Below are 24,354 nucleotides of genomic sequence, written 5' to 3'. Positions count from 1 at the left end.
TCAGCTCAGGCTTTAAGATTTTCCCCCTTTGCCCTTCTTCACTGTCTCTTCACACAGCTACAAAGCCTTAGCCAGACTAGTTTATAGATGCCAATGGTCATTATTTGTACCATTATTGCTTTCAATAACTCCATGGGCTCCCAACCTTTGTGTTCAGACACTCTTTTGCTTACAGAAACCTTCTGGACAATCAAAACTCTTCTTCAGTAAGTAAGCACACCTGGCTGCTCCATTCCTTTATTTCACATGCTTTCAGTACATAATCCAATCAATTCAACCTCTAGCAACCTATTTTCACTAGATGATTCTTCATTTACTTATATGCTATTTTATAAGCACTCTTTCTTATGTTTCCTATATGTCTCTGCCTCCTTGAAGGCCCAAAGCTAATTTTTTCCACTATACCAGAAGGCCCCAAACCAGTGATCAGAAATCAACTGAAAAATCAGATCTGGTTACTTGAGGCACTGAAGTCTTGGTGTCTACCTCTCTGTTTGCAGGTTGTTCAGAGAGTTCCTCAACAGAACTCCTTACTACATAATGGTCAGAGTTTTCCAGTTTTTACCCTCCTACTCCTCCAGTCTAGTGATCTCTGCATATGGTTACTAACTGACTGACTTCATCTGACAAGGAAGATGCCTGGGGGTCTTTATAACTATGCACTCACCAAACTGTCCCCCTCCTGTTGAGGGCTCAGCTCCTTCACCATTATTTCCAAACTGCATCAATGAATCTAAAGTGCGGGGGGACATCGGCAGGTCAATGGTATTGCTGCAGGTCGTTCTGTAGGAAATGGGGAATGGGGGGAATGGGCGGGGTTGACACGACATAATAGAGAAAAAAAGAAAAACAACACACACACAACAAGCCATCAAACTCTGGTTTCCAACATAAAAAAAACAAAAGCTCAGGCTTCTAACACAGAGCAGTCATTTTTGGAAATGACTTTGGTCTCTGGGGACCCCTCCCTAGCCCCTTAATGTTCTATTTTACCCAATTTTCTACTCTCAGGGATAACTTAGGATGCAAGGAATGGAAGCACACCAGAGGAAAACACTTACGGGGTCACACAGATAAACTTGGTCTTCAGGTATGGAGCAGCACCTGTGAAATGCAAGGAAACATAGTTCTGTTAAGTGCAACCTGAATTTACAAATACATAAGAGAATATCCATGACCCAGGGAGACTTCATCATGTCAACACATTCTAAGCAATAGTATGAGATGGAGGTGTTGAACTCTCTACCTTTCTTTTCCCCTTGACTAACCAATGCTGTCTCTGATAGAGTGGCATGAAGCAGTTATCTCTTTGCTCCAAATGGACTTAGAGAGCTCCACAATTCCTCCTCAATCTATCCCAACTGTTTTCTTATTTACCCAGGATCTTCAGGATTTCTGAGCTTACATTTAATTTACACAATGGCTTACCATTTTTGCTTCTGTTCTTTTACTTATCTGTCTTTGTTAGTGTCTACAATCTAAAAGGTCTCAGGGAATGAGGACCAAATCCACAGAATTCACTTTGTAAGATAGCCAGAACCACAAACAATTAGGAACTTATTAAAATCATACTATAGGTAATGGTCTGGGGATTTGTTAAAACAAATTTTCCTTGCATTGTTGTTTTTTGAAACTTGACAGGCTTATACTAATTTTCATGAATGAAAAGTATCAGTCCAATACAGCACTCAGCAAAAATCTCAACCCACAAACTAGATTTTAGAAAATGTACTTAATGGAATTCTAGTACTAGCTCTATCCTGGCTAGCTAGATGACCCTAAAGAAATTGTCTAATATCATAGAGAATCAGTTTCTTAATTTGTAAAATGAAAGTATTGAATTAAATTATATTTAAGTTCCCTTTCACTCCTAACATTTTAATTCATGATTGGGACAGTATGTTCAACTTAGGAAGAACTGATATAATTGAGTTTTAGATATATTTAGATAGTTATATTTCTATATTCATAGATAGACAGATAAATAAATACCTATGATGATGGTAATTTAAACCCTGGAATTCTGATGTGAGCTTTGTGTCCCTTAGGCAAATAACTTGAAGGTAGGAGGAATAACAAGACAGGCATGTAAAGATTGGGGCTAAAAAAGAAAATGGACAAGTCAGAAAAGAAAAAGAGGGAATGAATTAAGAGCCTTCAGAGGACTTCTCAAAGATATGAGGCCCAGGATGTCTAAGAAAGACTCATTCTAGGAGAAGAGTCCAGCAGGATCTGCTGAGCTAGGGTTCTAATGGCTGTATGAAGAATTTAAAAACTTAGATCAACTTTTACAGGTAAATCTGAGGTCTAGACAGAAAAGATATTTAGTGAGTAAGGGTGTAGAAAGAAAATTGGTTTCTGGGGAGTGGATAATGACATCAAGCCTGGTATAGCTATGAACCTGAATCTATAAGAAGTTTATATGCTGAAGTTTCCATTAACTGTGGCAAATAGTTTGTTATTTTTAAATAGATATGTTTGTTTGAATGGGGGAAGGGGCCAAGGAGGAAGATCTTTGGAGGAGACAATTCTGCCACTGTAGGACCCGGCAGTAGAAGCAAAGAGTAAGGATAGTTAGAGAGCTTTTTGTTGGGGGACTGCCCTCATGTCCCTTTTCTTCATGCCAGCAACCTGCACCCCCCTCTGTTTTTCTATCCCCTTCATGTTTTAACTGTCTCATCATGTTCAAAAGAGCCCCTAGGTATACGATCTGTGACTCACCCACCTTCCTCCTAACAAAAGCAAATCAAGTTATTGCATGCCACTTTCTTTCTTGTGACCCACATCCTTCCCCCAGGAGACACAGAAGGCCGATCCCTCCCACTCCCAAACATGATAGGAAGAGGAAAATGTTAATCAAGGATGTAGCCTCTGATTGAGATCTTGTGTCTTAAAGCATAAATAGCCAGACTACCAGCCCAGGCCTGAATGGTCTCCACAAAACAAGAAGGCAGAAGTGACAGTGGCTGATTAATAGATCTCCAACTGAAGGACAAGGTGGAGAGAGAGAGATAAGAAGCAATCAGGAAGTCACATCATAAACTGCATCATGAACAAACTGAATAGGCAGAACAAAGACAAAGAGAAACCTAATTAATTCAGGTAGGTATCTCCTTTTCCACTTCCCCACTCCATAGATACAATTGTTAGTTATCCTTTTAATTTATAAAAAGTTTATACTTTGAAATGCCCTTAAAATTATGGCAAAACAAAGAGAAAATGGGGCTAGGTCAGGGAAAAAGAGAGCCAAGTGAAGCAGACTTCAATTGAGAACATTCTGCTCTTCATCTTTAAAAACACAATGGCGGTATAATTTCCATTTTGTATTTTGTAAACTTTATTTAAATCATCATAGAATTTCTATCATGACTTTGATGAGTCCTCAAGGAAGTATGGGAAATTATAGCAGAAAAAAGATTCAGAAAGGTACAAATGAAATCCCTGGACTCTCTTTTAGCAGGGAACTGAATGATGTAGTCATTGCTTTCAAGTATAAAAATATACACACACATATAGAATATACATATTTACTAATGTATACATGATATGTTTATATACATTATGCTTTTGGCTGGGTGGGAAATCTCAGCAGAGAATGAAGTACAATCTGTCTATAATTTAGATTCTTACTAATGGATAAATAATCCAAGGATATGAACAAAAAATCCTCAAAAGATAAAATGAAAATTATTAACAACCATAGAAAAGACTGCTTCAAATTGCTAATGATAAAAAAATTACAAATCAAAACAATGAGGTTTCACCAAATACCAATAAATAAAGATAACAAAAGCTAGAAATATTCAAAGTTGATTAGGCTGTGAAGTCAGGTACACTAATACAATGATGGTAGAGCTATGAATTAGTTCAGTCATTTTGGAAAGCAATTTGGAATTATGTTGAAGAAGTATGAAAATATCCACACCCGAAGATCCCTCACCTAAATATTTCCCCTAAGGAGGTCAAATAGAAAGAAACAAAGAAAGTCCCATAAACACCAAAGTACTCATACTATTTTTTGTGGTAGCTTTAAAAACTGGAAACAAAGACATATTCTCCTTAGCAGGAGAATGGCTGAACTGTGTAACATATATATACATATACATATATATAGATATTTATATATAATTAAATAATGGGGTTTTTAAAGAGAAAAATATGAGGAAATCAGAGAAACATGGAAGGTTTACATAAACTGCTACAGAATGAAGTAAGCAGAACCAAGTAAACAATATACACAATAGCTTTAGCAGTTTTAACAAAAAAGAAAGGAAGAAAGAAAAGAAGAAGAAGCCGAATAATTTGAAATTATACTGACCAAACTTAGTTTCAGAGAACAAATGAGAAAATGTACCTCCCTCCCTTCCCTGAATACGTGGATGACCATGCAGATAGAGTACATAAATGCATAAACTTTCAAATGTGGTCAATATGTTGGACACATTGGTTTGGATCAGGTTGAATTTGCTAAACTTTTTTTTTCCACTTAAAAAAATCTTTGTTACATGGGCTTAGATCACAGAGAGGGAGGGGAAGATGTTTTAAAATTAAAGAGATACAAATGAGAGGCTCCAATTTAAAAAAAACTTTATGGTCTTAAAAGGCTGCCTGTAGAAGAGTGAGACACTAATAAATTTGGCTATCAAACTGTGTATACTTTTTGATCCAGGAGTGTCTCTATTGGGTCTATATTCCAAAGAGATCATGAAAAAGACTCACATGTGCAAAAATGTTTGTAGTAGCCCTTTTTGCAGTGGCAAAGAACTGGAAACTGAATGGATGCCCATCAGTTGAGGAATGGCTGAATAAGTTATGGTATATGAACATAACGGAATATTACTGTTCTAAAAGAAATAATCAGCAGGCTGATTTCAGAGAGGCCCAGAGAGACCTACATAAACTGATGCAAAGTGAAATGAGAAGAACCAAGAGAACCATTGTACATGGCAATAGCAAGATTATGTGATGATCAACTGTGATGGATTTGGCTCTTTTTAACAATGAAGTGATTCATCTGCATCCAGTAGGAGGACTATGGAGACTGAATATAGATCACAACATAGTATTTTCACCTTTTTTTGTGGTTGTTGTTTGCTTGTTTTTTTCTTTCTCCCTTTTGAACTGATTTTTCTTATGCACATGATAAATGTGGAAATATGTTTAGAAGAATTGCACAGGTTTAGCCTATATTGGATTACTTGCTATCTAGGGGAGGGTGGAGAATGGAAAGGAAGGAAAAAATATGGAACGCTTAAGTTTTGCAAGGGTAAATGTCGAAAACTATCTTTGCATGTATTTTAAATACTTTATGGTCTTAAAAGGCTGCCTGTAGAAGAGTGAGACACTAATAAATTTGGCTATCAAACTGTGTATACACAGTATAAACAGAACTACTTATTTTTTAAAAAAGGATCTTCCCATGGTACCAAGCAGTTAAGTGACTAGTCACTTCCCTCATAAGTGTCAAAAGTAGGGCTTGAACCCAGGTCTTTTGGACTTTAAGTAACTTTGCTTTGGCCTCTATTCTTTCCTATGTATGCATATATGAGAATCCAGGAATAATCTTTGATTTTGTCTGCATCATGGCGGAAAATTCTTGGCAAGAGGACTCTGTCCACCAAAGTAGATCAAAACCAGCAATGCCCTAGAATCTTTCCTGGAGCTGGAGAGGTTAAATGGCTTGCTAGTGATTGTCTAGCTTTTAAGTGCCAGGGCAGAACCTAAATTCAGGTCACCTCACCTCCCAATCTAGGACTATGTCCACTATTCTACATGCCTTCTGCAATTCACTGCCCTAACTTGCCAAGCAAGAGACCAGAAGAGTAAAGTTGATAGGAATGGAGTTTGGAAGAGCAGGGTTCAAATTAGACCAGAGATATCCACTATCTATGACAAGTAACTGACAATCTGGGTTTTAGTATCCTCCTTAGTAAAACGAAAGGGTCAAACTCATTGAGCTCTCTGCCTTTTTCTAGCTCTACGTCCATGATCCTATGATCTTAAACTTACTTCCTTCAGTAGTTACTGCTATGTTCCCCATGTCCAGGAAATCTGTGATTAACTTCAATGGACTATTATCCACCCTCTGCTTCAGCATCTTTCCCTCACCTAATATTGCCATCTACAACTCAAAAAACTTTAGGAAACACAAAGCACAGTTGTATATATCCAGTTGCTGCCACCAGCTCTATTCTCAATTATGTGTCCCTCATTAATCTAGGAATTCCTGGAATGAACGAACCATTTCCTCCTTTCTCTACATTCCTTCCAAGAGGCTCTAATCCATGATGGTGACTGCAGTGAACATCACCTTCTCACTGAACGTCTGCAGGAAGGCTGTATCATTTTCACATTACCTTTCTATCCTCCAGGGACCCAGTGACTTTCCACCTCTCCAAGGGGACTCAGAATTCAATGCCAGGTACAGGGAAAATCAACGACTACCTGGGTCAGCTTCTGGATGCTCCTGACTCTCTGGCCGGCAATACTTTCCAAATGCCTCTTCCTTAGGAATGTCAGGGTAGAGATAGACCAGAGGAGATACCAGGATGTTGGTGGCATCCATGATTTTATAGCCCATGATGATTTCAGCAAACGACATATTGTTTAGCTGCTGCTTTGTATATGGTTCTACGGACTGGATCTGCGTCTTGCCTGTGGTAGAATGATAGAATGTGAGAAAGAAGAGCACTGGCGACATGACCAGGGGTGTGAGGAAAATCCGCTCCCTCCATCCTGGGGAGAAATGACCCCACCAATAGTAACACCTCACATTTTTATAGAAAAGCACTTAATACCAGAGATGCGCCCGAGGCCCTGAGTCCAGTGCCCAGAGGCCCGGTGCTGAGAATCAGCAGCAGCCTTAGCAACAAAGAGGGTGGGTTCAGAAACCTGGAAGGTCAGTTATGGCTATGAAGGAATCATGGAGCCCCCTCTGGTGGAAAGATTTTACAAGAAAAACCTGAAGGACTGAGCAGCAGAGAAACTGGATCTCAAGGAAATTACAAAAGCATAAATGGACAAACAAGTAAATGAAGGAATGACTGAAGAGAATCTGTGGGCTGGAAGGGAGGCAAGCCCTTCTCTCTCAACTGACAGCGCCGGGGGGAGGAGATTTGCTTTATTTCAGCACTCCTGATATCCCGGTAAAAGAAAACAAAGCACTAAATGTCCCTTTGTAACTCTGAGGAAACACAGGAAGGTCACAAGGGGCGGCTGCGGACGGTCACGGCGGCCCACAGCAGGACGAGGGAGGGAAGGCCAGCTTACCACTGATATCCTTCTCCACCCAGGTGAAGGTGATGCCTCCCTCTTTGCTGCTCTCACTGAACCTCAGCAGAAAAGTCCCAGGGGGTTTCGTGCTCAGGATGGCTCTTTCTCGTTCCTTGCTAATGAATCCCATTATGTACCTGTGGTCAAATGGGGCAGAAGGAGGGTTAAGATTCAACGCCCCTCTGCTCCGGTGCCACCGAGCCACGGAGCCTCTTCAGAAACTAGAATGATCTAGCTGTTTCCCATTGGAGCGCTCTCTCTTCCTCCTCCAACCAGAAATGCTGGCTTACCCTTCATTCCACAGTGCCAAAATGTACTTCTTCACAAGGTCAATAATGTTGTCCAACCAAACCCAGAAGGAGAAACCTTTGCCAGCCATGTTTTCCTGGAGAGAAATATGTGTTACATCTAACATAGGCAGTGGCTATGACAGTTCCTCACTCCACAGAGTATCAAATTTTCCCAAAGAGAACATAGCACAGGTACTGGGAATCTATAGCTAACTTCCCTTTCTCTCTTAAGTCTAAGTTAAAATGTCCTCTCACCCCACAAAATCTCCACTCAAAAACATACCCCTCCCCCACTGTCCTAAGAGAGAACCCATTTCTACTCTCAGAAAAATGCCAAGTTCCCAAGGATAAACACTTCTCCCCATCCCCATCTGAAGACAGGCCAACAGGGATTCAGTAACTGGAATGCTTACTTTGCAAAATTTGGCCCATGTGATCTGGCATCCTGAATAATTCACCCCAGGTCCTAAAAGGAAAAAGAATTAGGTGATGAGATTTTCAACCTTGTATCAAGGTCTGATTTCCTAAGAAATTTTGTCCTATAAATAGGTGGCTTTGGAAAGACCCAGATTAATACTACTAGCGTTCTACAATTAGCAAGATCTATTTTTTGAGCTACCTTTCCAAAACTATGGACAAGCTTCACTGTGTGAGTTACGCTCTTTCACATGGTCTTCCTTATCAAAAGTGTATGCTGGAAAGATGGCAGACATGTTCAGTCTTTAGTTCTGGTATAGAATAAAGCTGTTGTATACATACAAATCCCATTTATGATCTATTTCTTTGTAAAGCTAGAAAAAAATGGGTTATAAATGGATACTGTAAAGCATCTCACTACTGAGATTCTTCTTACAAGAAGAAGCTATATATATAATTTACAGGAAGATTGGGTATGTGATCCTGCAACTTTTCGCTTCCTCACTTAATGTGGACACATAACATTCTAGAGAGAGGAGATTGGGGGAAGAAAGAAGGGCAATCCTGAGAAGAATTTTGGCCCCATAGCCCATAGAAAGGCCTCCCTCAAATGCAGCTGCTGCTCCTTCTACTCCCTAGTTCTATGAAGCATAAGTTTGCTAACCCCCATTTGTCTTATACATTTGCAGTCAGATTTTCTGAATGAATAACATATCATTAATTTTATGTTTTCTATGGGAACATCACTTTTCTAATGAGGCCGAGAGAAGAGAAGATAGCTACCTACCTAAAAGCTTCTCTGCTAGTGTGGTCAACTGCTCAATGCTCAAGCCCCTCTTCGTGGTGGAGGAAAACTGCCAGCTTAGCACCTCAGCAACTTGATCCCATGTTCCAATAGGAGGCTTGGTGAAGAAGTTAACATTCTGCTCAAGAAACATATCACATTCATCAGTGAATGGCAAGAAGGCTGGGGTTAAAGATATACAGAAAAGAACAGCAGGCTGCTCCTAACCACAGATAAAAGTCATATGGTTCCCCAGATGGATATACTAACCTTGGGGTTATTGGTCAACAGATTATACCAAAGGATTGAAGCCCAGGCATTTGGCATCTGACAAATATTAGAGATCACCACCACTGGTAAAGAATGTGTCTGCGGAATTAAGGGAAGCAGAATTGTTAGTGTATCCTCAAATTTCTCAAGTCTCCATTTTGCAACTATATAATACTAATTCTTAACCAAATGTTCTAGAACACAGATCTGTATCTTTGATAGGATAGCCTAAAATCCAAATATAGGACAGAAGATATCTAAAATCAGGAGAGCAAAGTGCTAGTCCCAGCTTTGCCATAACTCCTAAGGTGACTGACCAAGTCACTGAAAGGTGTTGGACTTCAATTTCCCATCTGTAAAACTGGGGGGTGGGGACAGCATGTACAAGCAAAGCTTCTCTCCTTCCACTAGACCCATGCTCCCAAAGAGAGTTTAATTTTATATCATGGAAGTTTTCCTAAAAGTTGTATGTATGAATAAAATTGCTTCAAAGTATATTTATAATATATAAAGAGTTTTTAAAAAGTGATTTAAGGAATCCTGTGGTGAAACCTTCTATAAAACAAACCAGTACCCTCTAGTTTATCCAATTTATAAATCCCAAATTTCATGTTTGAATTAAAGAAGCAAACTCTTCTATCTTCTTCAAAGTGCCTAATTCGGACCCCTACCTACAGAAGGTTCAAAGAAAGGGGATAAGGCCAGTTGAAGATGAGGGAACAGAGAGGTGAACAAGAAGCACCAAACAATTGATAGAATGTCCAAGTAACTTTCAAATTGTCTTGTCTCTAAACAAACTTGTCTACCCTAAACATGCCCCTCCCTGTCCAGATTCTCCTGCAGGACAAACCTCCAAGTCAATCTTTAGGCCTTGATGATAAACTTCTGTCTCAAAGGTGATGAGATGAAGTTCTTCAGTCACTATCAGAGAGGCCTATAAAAGGAAACAGAGAATTAGCTTTAGAGATCAGAGAAAACAGTATTATCCATCAACTCCAGAAGAGGAAAGGAAATTCATTCAATAACTTGGACTTCTCCATCCCCAATTCTCCATCTCTCCAGCTGAAATAACAACCAATCTTTATGAATGCACCCAAGTGCCACCTTTTCTAACAAGGTAGTCCTTGATTGCTTTCCTTCAATGATTGCTTCCCTCCCATTCTTAACCTTAACCTTTTTTAAAAATTGAATATTTTTCCCCCAGTTACATATAAAACATTTTTTACATTTGTTTTTACAATTTTTGAATTCCAGATTTTCCCTCTTTCTTTTAACCCTCCTCATTGAGAAGACCCATGTGAAGTTGTGTAAAACATTTCCATAAGAGTCATGTTACATAAAAAACCATAGATCTCCACCCCCTTGCTAAAAAAAAAAAATAAAAAACAAACCCTCAAGAAAAAAAAATGAAAGTTAAAAAGAAAGTATGCTTCAGTCCAGACAATCAGTTCTTTCTCTGGATATGGATAGCATTCAAGAAAATATTTTTTTCTCCTCATGATTTCACTTGACACTCAGATTGTTTCCCTTGTGTCCTAATGGTCTACTTTGTACTTCAGTCATTAATACATGTTTTGTGTACCTCCACTTAATTGTGAGCAGCATGACAGGGATCATGTCTTGTCTATTTCTCTACTACCTTCAGTAAATATACAGTACGGTATATATGGTCAGGTAATGTCTGTTAAGATGAACTAAATTAATGTCCTGAGATCAAACAGTCATACAAAGAGGCCAAAAACAGACCTGGATACATGATCAGAACTAAACAAATATGTAAAAGAAATGATGCCTGTCCTCAAAGAGCTTAAAAAGCATAATTCCAAAAGGATTCACTACAGTCCTTAACAAGTGGAGAACTTTTTCCCAGCAAAATGAGATGAACTAAGGAGCTAATCACTCAAAACTGAAGGATGACTGGGTGCATTAAGAAGACAGAGAGAATGAAAAAGATATCAGATTCTCATGAAAATCTCTATTATGGCACTTTCTCTCCCCCATCTTTACCATAATGATTCTAGGGAAAATAGGAGACAAAAAACCACCCTTAAATGCTATGCAATGGAAATTGTTGTTGTTGCTGTTTGTCGTGTCTGAAGATAACCATGCTTTCAGGGAGGTGATGCCATGACATGCAAGTGAACTGGATTTGAGGGAGGGAGGGCTGGTGGCAATAAAACTGTCAAGCTAATGAAATCTTTTAAATCTCAGGCAAGATGGGAAGTTTCTAGGGGTAGTGTATAATAGCTGAGGAAAAGTTGGAAAGTCCCCCGTCTGATAAAGAGTGACTTCCCAGAACAATCCAGGACTGACTATTAACCCATGAAATGGAACACCAGAGGGATTTCTGACAATGGCCCATGGCTTACAACTTTTCTTTTTTATTTTGCTGGCTAAAATTAAGCCCTCCTGGGTCAGTTCCCCCTGACCCATTCTACCAACTTACATCACAGTTGGCCCGACCACCATTGCCGCATCTCTGCTCCCTCAGGGTCTATGGGAAGAAACAGAACACGTTTCACCCAATTGTTCACTTCTTGCCTTATCTCTGACAGTAAGAAGGTAGGCTGTTTCCTGCATACCAAGTGTTTGAACTCTGCAGAGAGACTGCCGTTGTTGGACTCCTCCATGTTCATCACTTTCGTGTTTGTTCCCAGAATGTTGAATTTCCGGGACCTGAATCACAAAAGAAAAGCAACTGAGTGGTTAGAGAGTAGAGATGTGGAAAATGAAATCAAAAGAATTAAAGGAATCTTCAAGAAAAGACTCACCCTCTTAATGCCGCAACATCACCAGAGTCTCTGTTGAGAATATGAAAACATTTTCAATAAAACATTCCTGAAGAATTCCTTCAACAGCCCAATTTGATTCCTCCTTTGGGAAAACCACTATACAGCTCTTTTTGAAAGCTGTTCTATTAGAATGTTCTTTTAACTATAGAGGGAGGCCCCAAAAGTCTTTAAACTGCATTAAGACTTTAGGGACAACCTATATATGTAGTAAAGGGCTACTCTCTATATAGGAGAAATAAAGAGGGGAAAGGAGGCTCTGGTCCCTTAAAAACAAAATTGGAAACAGGCTTCTAAAGAGCTAGATGCCTATTTAGAATAGAGATAATTTCTATTGTTTTACTCAAATTAACTTCAGCATTAATTTGTCTTCAAAAGCAGTAGAAATGGATCAGATAGGGTGGGAGGATAAGGGAATTTTAGGTCAGGCTAGGGAGAAGTACTAAAAAAAAATTTCTAATGCTTTTTCTACAAGAGAAGAAAGCAAGAATTAAAAGAGCCAAAAAGAACTTTTTCCTTGAGGAGTAAAATTTGAGTAATAACTCCCAGAATAAGAGGAAACTCATTATAAAGGCTAAACTAAAGAAAACACAGTCAATAATTTGATGAAAGTAAAACTATTTTACCTAAATTCCAAGATAGGGTTGAAAATAAATTAAGCAGTAACTTAATAGTTGAAGATTGATGACAAATACTAGTTTATATCTAGAAACTGTCTAATTTTTTTCTAATTGCATAATGTGTATGGATATATGTGTGTATATAAATATATATGTGTACACATATACATTTTTGTATGTAATTACCTTGAATAATTATTATTAAAATTAACAAAGCACTATGAAGGCTGCAATTTTAACAGAAAAGGTTGCTAATAAGTTTGAGGAAGCACGTGCTATATATACTTTAAATCAGTGGTGTCACATTCAAATAGAAACAGATTCTTGTGGGTCACATATTGACTTAAAAAACCACACATTAACATTATTTATCTTGTATTTTCATATATTTTTGTTAAGCATTTCCCAATAACATTTTAATATGGTTCATCCTTTTGTGGGCAATGAGTTTGATATTTTTGCTCTAAATCATCCATGCTTATGGAAACAGAGCATGATATAATGGATGGAGGATTCCTTTGACAGGTCAAAGTTCTCTCTTGACACAAACTAGTTGCATAATCATGGCAAGTAATTTCTCTCAGTGCCATAGGCAACTCTCTGACAATAAATTAAAAAAGAATTGCCAGTTGGCATCAGTGGAAAGCATTTCTACACCTGGATTTTCCCACACTGATGAATCATGGAACTGGACAAAAATAGATGGAAAAAAAAAGAAACCTAGCCAGTTAGACAATGTAGCCATAATTAGAAAAATAGTGGCAGTTTTCCAAAGTACAGGCATAAAGCTTAGGAAATGTGGCAAAGTCCATTACAGCAAATCTCAACTCAAATCTTCAGAGACAGTAGGGGTTATATGGGCATATAGCATCATTATTTTATATAACCCAAGATGCAATGTCTGGGTCAGAAATTTTCTGGAAAGAGATTTTGGATTTTCCTTTTCTTTTTTGATTTCACTTCTCTGTCTCAGAATCTGTGTACAAGGGTAAACTCAACAATGAAAAGGATTATCAATTACAAACTTTCTAAATAAAAGTCTTTTCTTTACAAATGGTAAGAAATCTGAATGAAGACTGAATCTTCACCTTTAAGCCAAATTTTTTGAAAGTCCTTTCCTCTATCCCCTCATTCAAAAACAACAACAGGGTTAAAAGTTTACTTACTTGTCAATGCACACTTTAATTTTAAGTTGATAGTTTAATTCAGGAAATTTGACCAATAACCTATTAAAAAATCGATATAGTTTCTTAATACTCACATAAAAAACATTACATTAGAGGGCAACATAAGTCAAAGTCCCAAGATAAAGAAAAGTCTAATTATATCATAAAATCCTTATTTCAATGAATAAAATTTAACAAATTCTGTCCTCAAAAATCAAGATTTTTCCAGCATCTTAATGCTGGGTGTTTATGGTGTTTTTAGAGAAGTCAAGAACTAAGGATTAGGATAACCTTGTACAGGGGGCAATGAAAATGTTTGTAAAAAAAACTTTGTGAAAAGTTGCTATAGAAACATATGTACCACAGTTGAAATACTGCTTATTAAATCTGAAACCCAAAGCCACATTAGCTGCATTTCTGCAGAGGGAAATTTTGAGAGTAGCAAGGTAAAACCCTAGCCCACCTGCTGAGGACAAAAGTGTGAAATTAACACTCCCACTTATAAGCCCAAATGGTATCTGCTGCACGTCTGCAAGGTGATATTTTCTCCAACTTTCAATAGATTCTAAGGTCACGAGACTAACAATCAAAAGAAGGATAGGGGTTCCTTGGGTAGTTAAAAGAAGACAACTCCAGTGGCCTTCAGGTTTCTCAACAACTAAGCACACATCCTGAATCTAAAAGTCAAAAGAGATCACTGGCTACCTCTCTAGTAGAAAACCTCCTCACTCTCAAAGGAATAAATAATATGAACAGAAGGCTAGGAAATAATCTGCACCATTTACTGATCTTTTGGAAACGGTGAATCTGCACCATTTACTATTGTTTGGGAAGAGTGAAGATATTTCCGGAGACACTGGGAATCTTGTCAACTGGCCTAGAATCAGAAGTATATACCTGCATGGATTTGAGGGAGGCCCATCCTTGCTCTTGTCACTGATGTTAAATGGAAAGCCACATTCCAAAAGTTGTGGGTTGGACCTACTCATCTAGAAATATAGAATTCCTTCTAGATAACACTTCTGTCCCCACCCCAAGAGTAGAAAGACATGACCCACCTGACTTTGGTAGTGAATTGAACACCTGTCTTGATGACCAAGGGCCGATCAGGGTGCATAGGCATGCAGGGCTGCCGCTCTACAACAAAGGCACTGAAAGGAGAAAGGGCAAGAGGAGAAAGAAGCATCTTAGACAATGGCCAAATTTTAAGTCCTTCTTTACTTCAGGTTGAATGAACTGGAAATAACTATTCCCAGGAGATGAAGTCTACATTACCTTTTCATTAAATTTCTAAAAAGCTCCACAATTCTCTCTTCCAGCATAGGTCGGTGTTGGACGATAGGGTCACCTTTGTAGGAGACTTTCTGCTGTAATTCCTCCAGTTTCTTTATCTGCTGACGGGTCTGGAGCTGAGATTCAGCTAAGGAAGTTATCCTGCAGACAATACCAATGACTCTAAGTTACACTCTGTGTATATATGTGTGTGTCACTCATGTGTGTAGAAAATAAAGGAAGATGAATTTTCAGGGAGGGAGAAAGGAAATGGCTAAGGAGTAATCCCAGAATAAATACTATCAAAACACTCGCTGCACTGACTGCTAAGAACCCCCTACTATTGAAGGGACTCTACTAATTTTGCAATTTAAAAAATGTAAAAAGAAATCTTTGGAAATCTTTTATTTTGAAATCAAAGCTTGTATTAATAGGAAGCATTATGAAACTTAAAAATAATTTACAAAATTGAATAATAGGGTCCAGGGACAAAGGATTTGAGATTTCAGGCTGGATTTCTCCCTTATTAAATATATTCATGACAGACGAAATGGGACAGTGGCAGGGGACAAGACCTGGGTTCATACCCTGCCTCTGATCTATGCTAGTGAATGATCACAGGCAAGTGGTCTTAGTCTCCCAGTGTCCCCAAATTGTTAGAGGCAGCTGGATGGGACAGTGAGGAATATGCTGGGTTTCAAGTCAGGAAAGCCTAAGTACAAATGTGACCTCACACAATCACTAGGTGGGTGACCCTGGACAAGCCACGTCATCTATCTAACTCAGTTTCCTCATCTGTAAAATAGGAGTAATAACAGCACCCCCCTCCCAGGGTAGTTGTGAGGATCAAATGAGGTAATAATTATAAGTCACTGAAAATTTAAAATACTTTATCAACACAGGCTGTTATTATTATTATAAATGACAAGGAGGTTTCCACATCAGTAGTTCCTTAGAGATATGAAGCCATACATCCAAACAACAAATTCACTTTTCTGAGAAAGTGCAAATATATGCAAACACATGAGGGAAAAAGTCAGTACAGCTGAGTTCAATTTGATGTCAGCAAATTAGTGGATAAAACAAAGAACACAAGCTGCTAATAGCATTCATTTCAGTGTTTTCTTTCAAATAAAAAGGTCTTAAAACAACCAAAGACCCAGAGGAGGAAGGCAAGGCAACCCTAAGAATTACTGAGTTTCCCACAAGACACTTAGCTCTCCATCTCCAGTGTTTGTTCCTTCTATTCCTAATACTTTGCCTCTTTCTGATAAAAGAATTTTTAAAAACTTTAATTGATCACAAGGTTAAATCCTTGTGTGTATTTATTTTTCTGAAAATGGGCATGCTTGTCTAGCCCAGGCTGGAAGTGCAATAGCCATTCAAGGGTCTGACCCCTCTGATGACAGCACAAAGCTTGTTCCTGTTCCACTTCTAACCCTTTCCGATGGCCCTCCTGCTGCTGGAGGTTCACCACATTGATGACAGACTTAGTAAAGACTCCTGATGATTGCTGTTCAAAACTTCTGATCTTAATTAATCCATCAGCCTCAGCATTAGCCTCCTCAGTAGCAGGAACTATCTAGGCCCACCACTATACTCAGCATAAATTTGTGTATTTAAAAATTCTCAGGTTGAGTATCTAATGTTAATCCATGGCCTGGGCCTACAGCTCTGACTATGTTCACAGTCATACATGCTCTAGGGAAAAGAGCAAAAAAGTTCTTCTTTATCCTTTACCAGTTTTCTAGGCGATCCAGGCAGATGTTGGGAGGGCCTCCAATACAAGCAATTTGTTGTCTCCTCTTCCAGTCAGCCAGTTCTTCATCTGTAAGAGTCTTCTGCACATACTCCATGGCTGAAAGAAGGCCTGCTAATTCACTCACAATTCCCTGTTTGGAAACCAGAAGAAAAATGAGAGAAGTTCTAATGCAAATTTTAACTATCCTTTACAGTCAGGTCAAAATAAGGAAATTTTGAAAAATGGGAAGAGAGGCCATGCTGTAACAAAGGAGTGTAAATGTGACAAGGATTAGGGGAAAGTGTCTAGTTCTCCTACCCTTCGCATCTGGTCAAGGGCAGTCAGCATCTGTTCCAGTTGCTGCATCTTTTGCCTAGTCACTGATTGGTTGTTTCCATTTAGATCTTGCATGTCTGTTAAGGAAAGGTAAACCACTAATTTACCAGGAGACAGACTCTAAAGAGCCCTTAGTACTCAAGCACCAATATTTTCTGATAGACCCCAGAGCTTAGGAATAGTTTATCCTCTCCTCAGCACAGACTCCTCTTCTCTACTTCCCCTCACCTCTGTAAGTGAACTGTCACTTTTTACAGAGGATTTTCCCTTCTAATACATTACTCTAATATCTACGTGCCTCCTTGACTTTTCAGGGTCTTGTAGTTGAAATCAAAGTCATCCTGGAGATTCTCCACCACTTTCATCTTCTGTTCCAGATCCTGTAAAACATCCCATATGAGAATCCTTTTTTCTGAGGAGAAGGAAGGGAAGGATGGAGGAGAAAGAAAGAAATTTGTTCCTAGAGGAAACTAAAATGAACATATACCCTTCAGGTAAGGCATACAGAGACTGAAGTGTCATGCTCAAAATTCTGATGGAATAGCACCTTCGAAGGCCAGCCTCATTTACCTGTACTCGTTTCCTCACATCCTGCAAGTGTTGTTCTAGCATCTGTTGTTTTTCTGTCACCACAGCAGCTGTGGGGTGGTTGGCTTGCCCTCCTTGCTGCCATAAAAATAACAAACATGTGAGTATGGGCACAAAACAGAAAATCACACAATCCAATTTTGGCATCCCCCTGAAATGCTTCCACCAGCAGAAAATTGAAGCACAGAAGCCTGGAATTGCAGCCAGCAGCCAGGAAGTTCCCAATGCTCCTGGGTGCTATCAGACCGTGTGTCAGCAATGATGACATCCAACAAAATCAACAATAAACTTCAGGAAAACTTTGTCAAAAGCATCCTTTCTGAATAAGGGGATTTATTTCTTCATTTGTATCTTTGTAATTCCATACCCAGCAGGGTGCTTAGCCTATACAAGATACTTAATAAATATTTGTTGAAGGAATAAACAGATGTTTACACATGAAAAAGAAAGAAACAAAGGGAGCTTACCAGGAGAACTGAAGAATGCAGGAATTAAATATCTACTAAGTACAAGTTGCCAAAAGAAGATAAATATAAACTATCTTGTCATAATGGTAGAACCAACACCTAGGGGAGGTTGGCAAATTGAAAAGACTAAAGGCTAAATTAAATGTTGCCTTTTTTTTTTTTTAAATCAGGAAAAGAAACATGACACTTCTGGGAAATACAAATTAAGATAGTTATCCATAAAGCTGAAAATGAGCCACAGATTTTCTCTATTTCAATAAAGACACAACTGGATACACAAGGAACATTGCTATTTTCTTATACTTGATATTCCTATCATAAACTAAAAGTTTCAAAAAATATCTTTATATTATGGAATAATCCAATACCAGAACAGGGAGCACACTAGTGTCTTAGACAATTGGCACTATATTCCAACTAAACGGACTATGCAGGCTTAAAGTTTCATTCTTCATCTGGGCCAATTTAGATCACACTATTCCAAGATAAAATCGAGACTGCATCCTTAGCTCCATTTATCTATTTCACAAACTTATGAAGAGTGGCTACATGAGCGTTGATACCTCAGTGTAAACCATTTCAACTACCAGAAAATACCCAGAATACACAATCAACAATGTATAAGCATTATTAAATTAGTACAAGAAAGAGAGCACATGATCAAACATTTTTCTGCTCTTGTCCATGTCTCACCTGGGCAGCTGTGGCTGCTGTCTGAAGGAGTCGAGACTCCTCCCACAAGCACCGAGCCACAATCCTGGCAATTTCCATTGGCTTTTCAAGATATCTGCTCTATAATGAGGGATAGGGGAAACAGAAGAGAAGGAAAAAGATGCAATCAGATTAAAAAAAACCCAAACAGTATAGACTATTCACTTTTTTCTTTTTTAAATTCCACAGTAGGAATACTCCTACTATCTCATTTTCACAAATTACTTTCTATTTTTATCTTTGCATACTGAGTCTAGCATGGTGTTTTGCACATAATAAGTACATAATATTTGTGGAATTGAACGATGAAAGTCACAGATCCATAAGGTCATACAAACCCCTCAATCATGACAGGACACATGCCTCAGAATGGGGCTAGAGGGAAGGGAGAAAGATTGAGACATGAGTTGTGGTTGTGTTCTATTTTTTCAAAAGAAAAGGAGCACAGCTTAAGTTAATGGACATAATCTGCTAACTTGGCTTCATTAGGAGATTGTTCATGTTAACACCACACTTCTCAGTGGCACAGGAAAAACTATGCCCCTGTGACAGAGATTGCCATTCAAAGTGCAACATGAGGTGGCCTAAGAGTTCCAAGTAACATAACACTAATGCAGCAAGAACTCAGATTTCAAAGATCATATCTCCTCTTGTTATTTATATAGACAACCCTCCTTTCTAGTTGTATTCTGGTTATTTTGACAAAAAGCAAGTGGAGTAGTATTCTCAAAGATAAGGGGAAAGCTGTTGGCCCTCTCCTAAAGGTCAAATTTCTTTTCATCTTAGATTTCCTGCCCTACCTGCAGGAACTGCTTGATTCTTCGCAGGTTGTGCTGATAAAGCACGTTTGATTCCTGAAGGAAGCGACTGTACTGCTGATCAATCTCACCCAAGAGGTTGTGGAAGACCAAGGTGGCGTGTGATTCTTTACTGGCAGCATATGCCCTAGAAGGAAGAATGGAATAAGCGAATTATCCAAAAAAACACAGAACTTTCCAGGGATTTACTTTAAAAGAAAATCACCGCCAGGAAGAGAAAATAAACAAAGAGCTACTACTATAATCCCAAAGTGGTTTTTATAAATTCCATCTCATGTTCACACTGAAAACAAGTGTTTGCATGCCACTGACCACTTTCACCTACTAAGGGTCTCTTTAGTTTGTTTTAAACATATAATCAATTCTGCACAGAATTATCTATAACAAAGGTTTTATTTAGTTCTTGGCTGATTTTCTCTTCTTCCAATAAAGTCTTGAGTTATTTTTCTTTATTCCATCCTATCTTGTCAGTGAGAAAACAAGCTTATGGTAACATAAATTTAAGCCAAAAAATATGCTGTAAAAAATGTTCCTGTATAACATTTTACAGTTAATTAAAAAAGACTTATTTCTCTGCCATTGACCTTTCTATGAAGCCTATTGAACTCACCCCATAAACCCACTATATATCCCTTATCCACTTTTTTTTAATAAGGTATTTAAATTAAAGTTTTCTGTTTCTCAGTTGACATATGACAAATAATGGGATTTTTCTTTTCTTTTCTTTTTTTTTTAAAGAGTACAAACAACTGATATATTAACAAAGTCTAAGAACAGCAAGGTATAACCTGTGGATCTCCCACTTTCATGAAAGGGGAAGTTGGTGGTGTTTCCTCATGTCTTTTCACAAAAGTCCCAGTAGTTCTATATAATTTTGTTTCATTTATGTTGATTTTTTGGTGTGTCCCTGTTTTTTCCAATTACAATAACATTGTTGAAGCTACCGAGTATATATTTTCTTATTTCACTTTCATTGGTTCAAATAGATCTTTCTAGGCTTCTCTGTATTCATCACACATAACACTTTTTATAGCACAATAATATTGTATTACATTCATATACCACAATCTATTTAGTTATTCCCCAATCAATGTGCAGCTACTTTGTTTCTAATTCTCAGTCATAACAAAAAAATGGTGCTATAAATATTTTAAAGCATGTGAGGAATTATTTCTAATCGACAGTTTCATTGTAGTATAACCCCAGTAATGGAGTTTCTGGTTCAAAGGATTCGTGTATGAACTAAAATGTCCATTTGCATAACACCAAATTTGTTTTCTAAAATAACAGTACTATTTCACGGTGCCACCAACAATGGATTAATGTGCCTATCTTTTCACTTACCCACCAATATTAACTGTTGTCTTTCTTGCCAATGTGCAGAATTAAAAGTGAAATCTCAGAGTTATTTTGATTTACATGGCATTTTCTCATATGGTTGTCAGTACTTTGTAGTTCTTTTGGGAATTATATGTTCATATTCTTTGATCATTTATCTACTAAGGAATGGCTGAGTCTTATATATATTTATTGTTTCTATATCTTTATCAGAGAAATTCTACTCAGAGATTTTTTTTCCATTTGAACCCTTCTTATCTTAGATGCATTAACATTGTGCGTGCAGAAGTTTTTCAGTTTCAAGAAATCAAAATTATCTATTTTATCTTTTATGACTGTCTCTCTCATTTTGTTAAGAATACATCTCTTAGAGCACTATGGATTATAACATAGTATTTTCACTCTTTGTTGTTATTTGCTTGCATTTTGTTTTCTTTCTCATTTTTTTTCCTTTTTGATTTGATTTTTCTTGTGAAGCATGATATTTGTGGAAATTATAAAAAAATTGCACATGTTTAACATATATTGGATTACTTGCTGTTTAAGGGAAGGAAAAAATTTGGAACACAAGGTTTTGCAGGGGTGAATGCTGAAAATTATCCATGCATATATTTTGAAAATAAAAAACTTTAATTAAATTTTTTTTAAAAAAAGAATACATCTCTTACCCACAGCTGTGAGAGGTACATGATCTGTTTTCTCTTCTAATTTTTTAATAGTATAATTTTTAATATTATGGTCATATATTCACTGAAAAGATACAGTGGATTGTGGTGTAAAGTACTAGTCTAATCTTAATTTCTGTAAGACCTCTTTCCATTCAAATAGGGAGTTTTCCCCTAACTTCTCTGATCTGTTTTAAAGGAATCCTTTAAATAAAACAAAAAACAAAAAATTAATACCAGAGGGTTTTGATTGTTGTCATTTTATAATGTGATTTAAAGTCTGGAATTGCTATTCTCCCTTCATCCTTACTTATTTCCATCATTTCTTTTCATAGTCTAGATCTTTTGTTTTTTTAAATTAATTTTACTATTATTCTGTAAAGTATTTTCTTGGTAATTTAACTAGGATAGCATTAAAAATGTAAATTAATTTTGGTAATATTGTAATTTTTATTATATTAGTACAGCCAACTCATGATCACTGACTATCCCTCCAGTTATTTAGCTTATTGTTTAATTCTTTAAATGCTTTGTAATTGAATCTATAAAAGTCTTTAGTGTGCCCCTTTTTCTTTCAAACACTTTTTATTTAAAACATTCTCTCAATATTTCTTTCAATTCAATACAATACCCAACTTTTTAGGAGGGAGCCACCCAACTCTGTAAAAAAGACTTACCAATCCTGGCTCTCTATCCAGGGAGCCAGGAATTGCCGAAGTTCCATGGGAAAGCTGTCACTGTACAACTGGTGAAGCTGCTCCAAGTACCGTGTGTCAAGCTGCTGCAGCTGATTCCATTGTGCCATCTTGCTGGACTCTAGGGAAGTCAGCTACAAATCAAGAGGCACATATACTTGATATGAATACCGAGACAACTACTATACGGAACTACAGGACCATTTTTCAGAAGTAGCCAGCTTACCTATTCTGTACATAACTCAAGAACATAATAAGGAAAGAGAGCATACTTTTTTTTTTTTTTTTGCTGAGGCAATTGGGGTTAAGTGACTTGCCCAGGGTCACACAGCCAGGAAGCATTAAGAGTCTTAGGTCACATTTGAATTCAGGTCCTCCTGACTTCAGGGCTGGTGCTCTATCCACTACACCAACTAGCTGACCTTGATAAATATACTTTTGAAAGAGAAGTCCATTCATTACTTGGCTCCAACTAAGTGATACAGACAATAATCATGAGAGTCCTTGCTTTGTAAAATAATTGGGTTTCCACTTAATTGCAAGATAAGCAATGTACACATTATATAAATTTCTCTGATCATTTAGGATAAACAAAATCAAGATTGTGCAAATGTTGTGATGGAATAAATACAGAATAAAGATGGAAGTAGGAAGCTAATTCTTTTAAAAATTTAATTGTTCAAAAAAATTTTTTAATTTAAATTTTTTTCAATTATCAAGCATGTACTTTAATTTTCTCCCTCAAATCTCTCCTCCGGGGGAAAGAAAAGTCAAGAAAAAACTCTTTATAACAAATATGCATACTCAAGCAAAACAAATTCTCATATTGGCTACATCCATAAATCTATGTCTTGTTTTGCATATTTAGGTTGAATTCAATTTAAATCTTATCTATTGATGGAGTATTTAAATATATGGAATAAGATTTTCAGAAAACCAATCCTATCCCAGATTCCAGAAAACCCGAATGAAATCTTTAGGTCTGAGAGGCCAATTTGGCATATCATAACTTGTTTTAAACCTCTGTTAGACTAATTTGGATTATGAAAATGGAAATCCAGATGAAACCTTTTCAAGCAGCTGCATAAGAGTAATGACTAATAGTGCCTCCTAGTTATTCGTCAGTTTAACAATCTGTGATTGTGTTGGTGTGGGTGTTTCCCTACCAACGCAGTTCTCAACCTTGTTAATCTTCAACAGATGGTCTTCATGATTTGCTACAGCTACAATATGTATCACTCTAAGCCAAACTGGTAATGAACCTTCTGAAATTAGACAGGTTCAGACTAAAGAAATGTAATATGCTTGGATCACTTGCTGTCTAAGCGAGGGGGAGATAAGGAAGGAAGGAGAAAAATTTGGAACACAAGATTTTGCAAGGGTGGATGGTGAAAATTATCTTTACACATATTTTGAAAAATAAAAAGTTATTAATTTAAAAAAAAGAATTTAGATGCTCTCTCTATATGTTAAAAATAAATTTAAATTATGGATAAGGTGCTGTTTATCCTGCATAGAAAGAGCTGGCTCATTTTTGTGATCCACTTAATTTTTTTCCCCTACCAGTAGAAATAAACTTTTTATTTATAATGGAAAAAAAAAAAGCAATATGTAGTCTGTTACTAGGCTTGTTTTCAAAAACCCAAGCCCTAAAAGAAGCCTTTCATGGAGAGACATATAAAAAGGTCGCAGGGTCATCAGAGCACTGACAGACCAATGAATGCCAGAGGATATCTCAAGATGTTGAGGATCTTCAATAAATAATGCAACTCAAAAGGCATAAAGTTACTTTAAGTCCCAGATTATGACTTCTTTTTTTGATGGAATGATGGCACTATACATTTTATCTCTCTAAATATATGTAAAATCATTATATTCAAATAGTTCTAAGATTTTATTAATCTGAGAGTTCCTTCCAATGATAGAGATCACAATCCATCCTCACCTGCCCTTCCAGTGCAAAGTTTGTCCATGTTCTCTAAAATTCACAAGGGGTTCACCAAACATGCTGAACTTCTGCACTCTTTTCCAATATCTCAAAGTACTAAAGGAGCCCTCCAGTTATTTACTAATCTTTGCTCTTGAATCTTGAACAGTTCATTTTTTTTTTCCTGT

At 37.3% G+C, this 24,354-nt stretch overlaps 1 protein-coding gene across 3 annotated transcripts in view; it reads right to left on the bottom strand.

Annotated features, from left to right (window-relative positions):
* Positions 1-24,354, bottom strand: part of STAT3 (signal transducer and activator of transcription 3) — a 59,029-nt gene that overhangs the window by 3,333 nt on the left and 31,342 nt on the right. For 2 of the 3 annotated variants that reach the window (XM_051994429.1, XM_051994427.1), the window contains exons 2-23: positions 22,222-22,373; positions 19,524-19,668; positions 18,706-18,804; positions 17,528-17,623; positions 17,256-17,337; positions 16,940-17,034; positions 16,621-16,772; positions 14,884-15,042; positions 14,667-14,759; positions 13,609-13,668; positions 11,805-11,834; positions 11,616-11,709; positions 11,480-11,527; positions 9,884-9,967; positions 9,034-9,132; positions 8,767-8,902; positions 7,976-8,028; positions 7,563-7,657; positions 7,270-7,409; positions 6,442-6,654; positions 1,062-1,104; positions 668-783 (exon numbers count right to left, since the gene is read on the bottom strand). In XM_051994429.1, coding sequence (XP_051850389.1) covers positions 668-783; positions 1,062-1,104; positions 6,442-6,654; positions 7,270-7,409; positions 7,563-7,657; positions 7,976-8,028; positions 8,767-8,902; positions 9,034-9,132; positions 9,884-9,967; positions 11,480-11,527; positions 11,616-11,709; positions 11,805-11,834; positions 13,609-13,668; positions 14,667-14,759; positions 14,884-15,042; positions 16,621-16,772; positions 16,940-17,034; positions 17,256-17,337; positions 17,528-17,623; positions 18,706-18,804; positions 19,524-19,668; positions 22,222-22,349 — 2,260 coding nt within the window. In that variant the 5' untranslated portion in view covers positions 22,350-22,373. The remainder of the gene's footprint in view (positions 1-667; positions 784-1,061; positions 1,105-6,441; positions 6,655-7,269; positions 7,410-7,562; positions 7,658-7,975; positions 8,029-8,766; positions 8,903-9,033; positions 9,133-9,883; positions 9,968-11,479; positions 11,528-11,615; positions 11,710-11,804; positions 11,835-13,608; positions 13,669-14,666; positions 14,760-14,883; positions 15,043-16,620; positions 16,773-16,939; positions 17,035-17,255; positions 17,338-17,527; positions 17,624-18,705; positions 18,805-19,523; positions 19,669-22,221; positions 22,374-24,354) is intronic. The other variant, XM_051994428.1, reaches the window with a different exon arrangement.

Source organism: Antechinus flavipes, chromosome 4 (genome assembly GCF_016432865.1).
Source record: "Antechinus flavipes isolate AdamAnt ecotype Samford, QLD, Australia chromosome 4, AdamAnt_v2, whole genome shotgun sequence".
NCBI lineage: Eukaryota > Metazoa > Chordata > Mammalia > Dasyuromorphia > Dasyuridae > Antechinus > Antechinus flavipes.
This window is presented reverse-complemented; position numbering and strand designations above follow the sequence as displayed.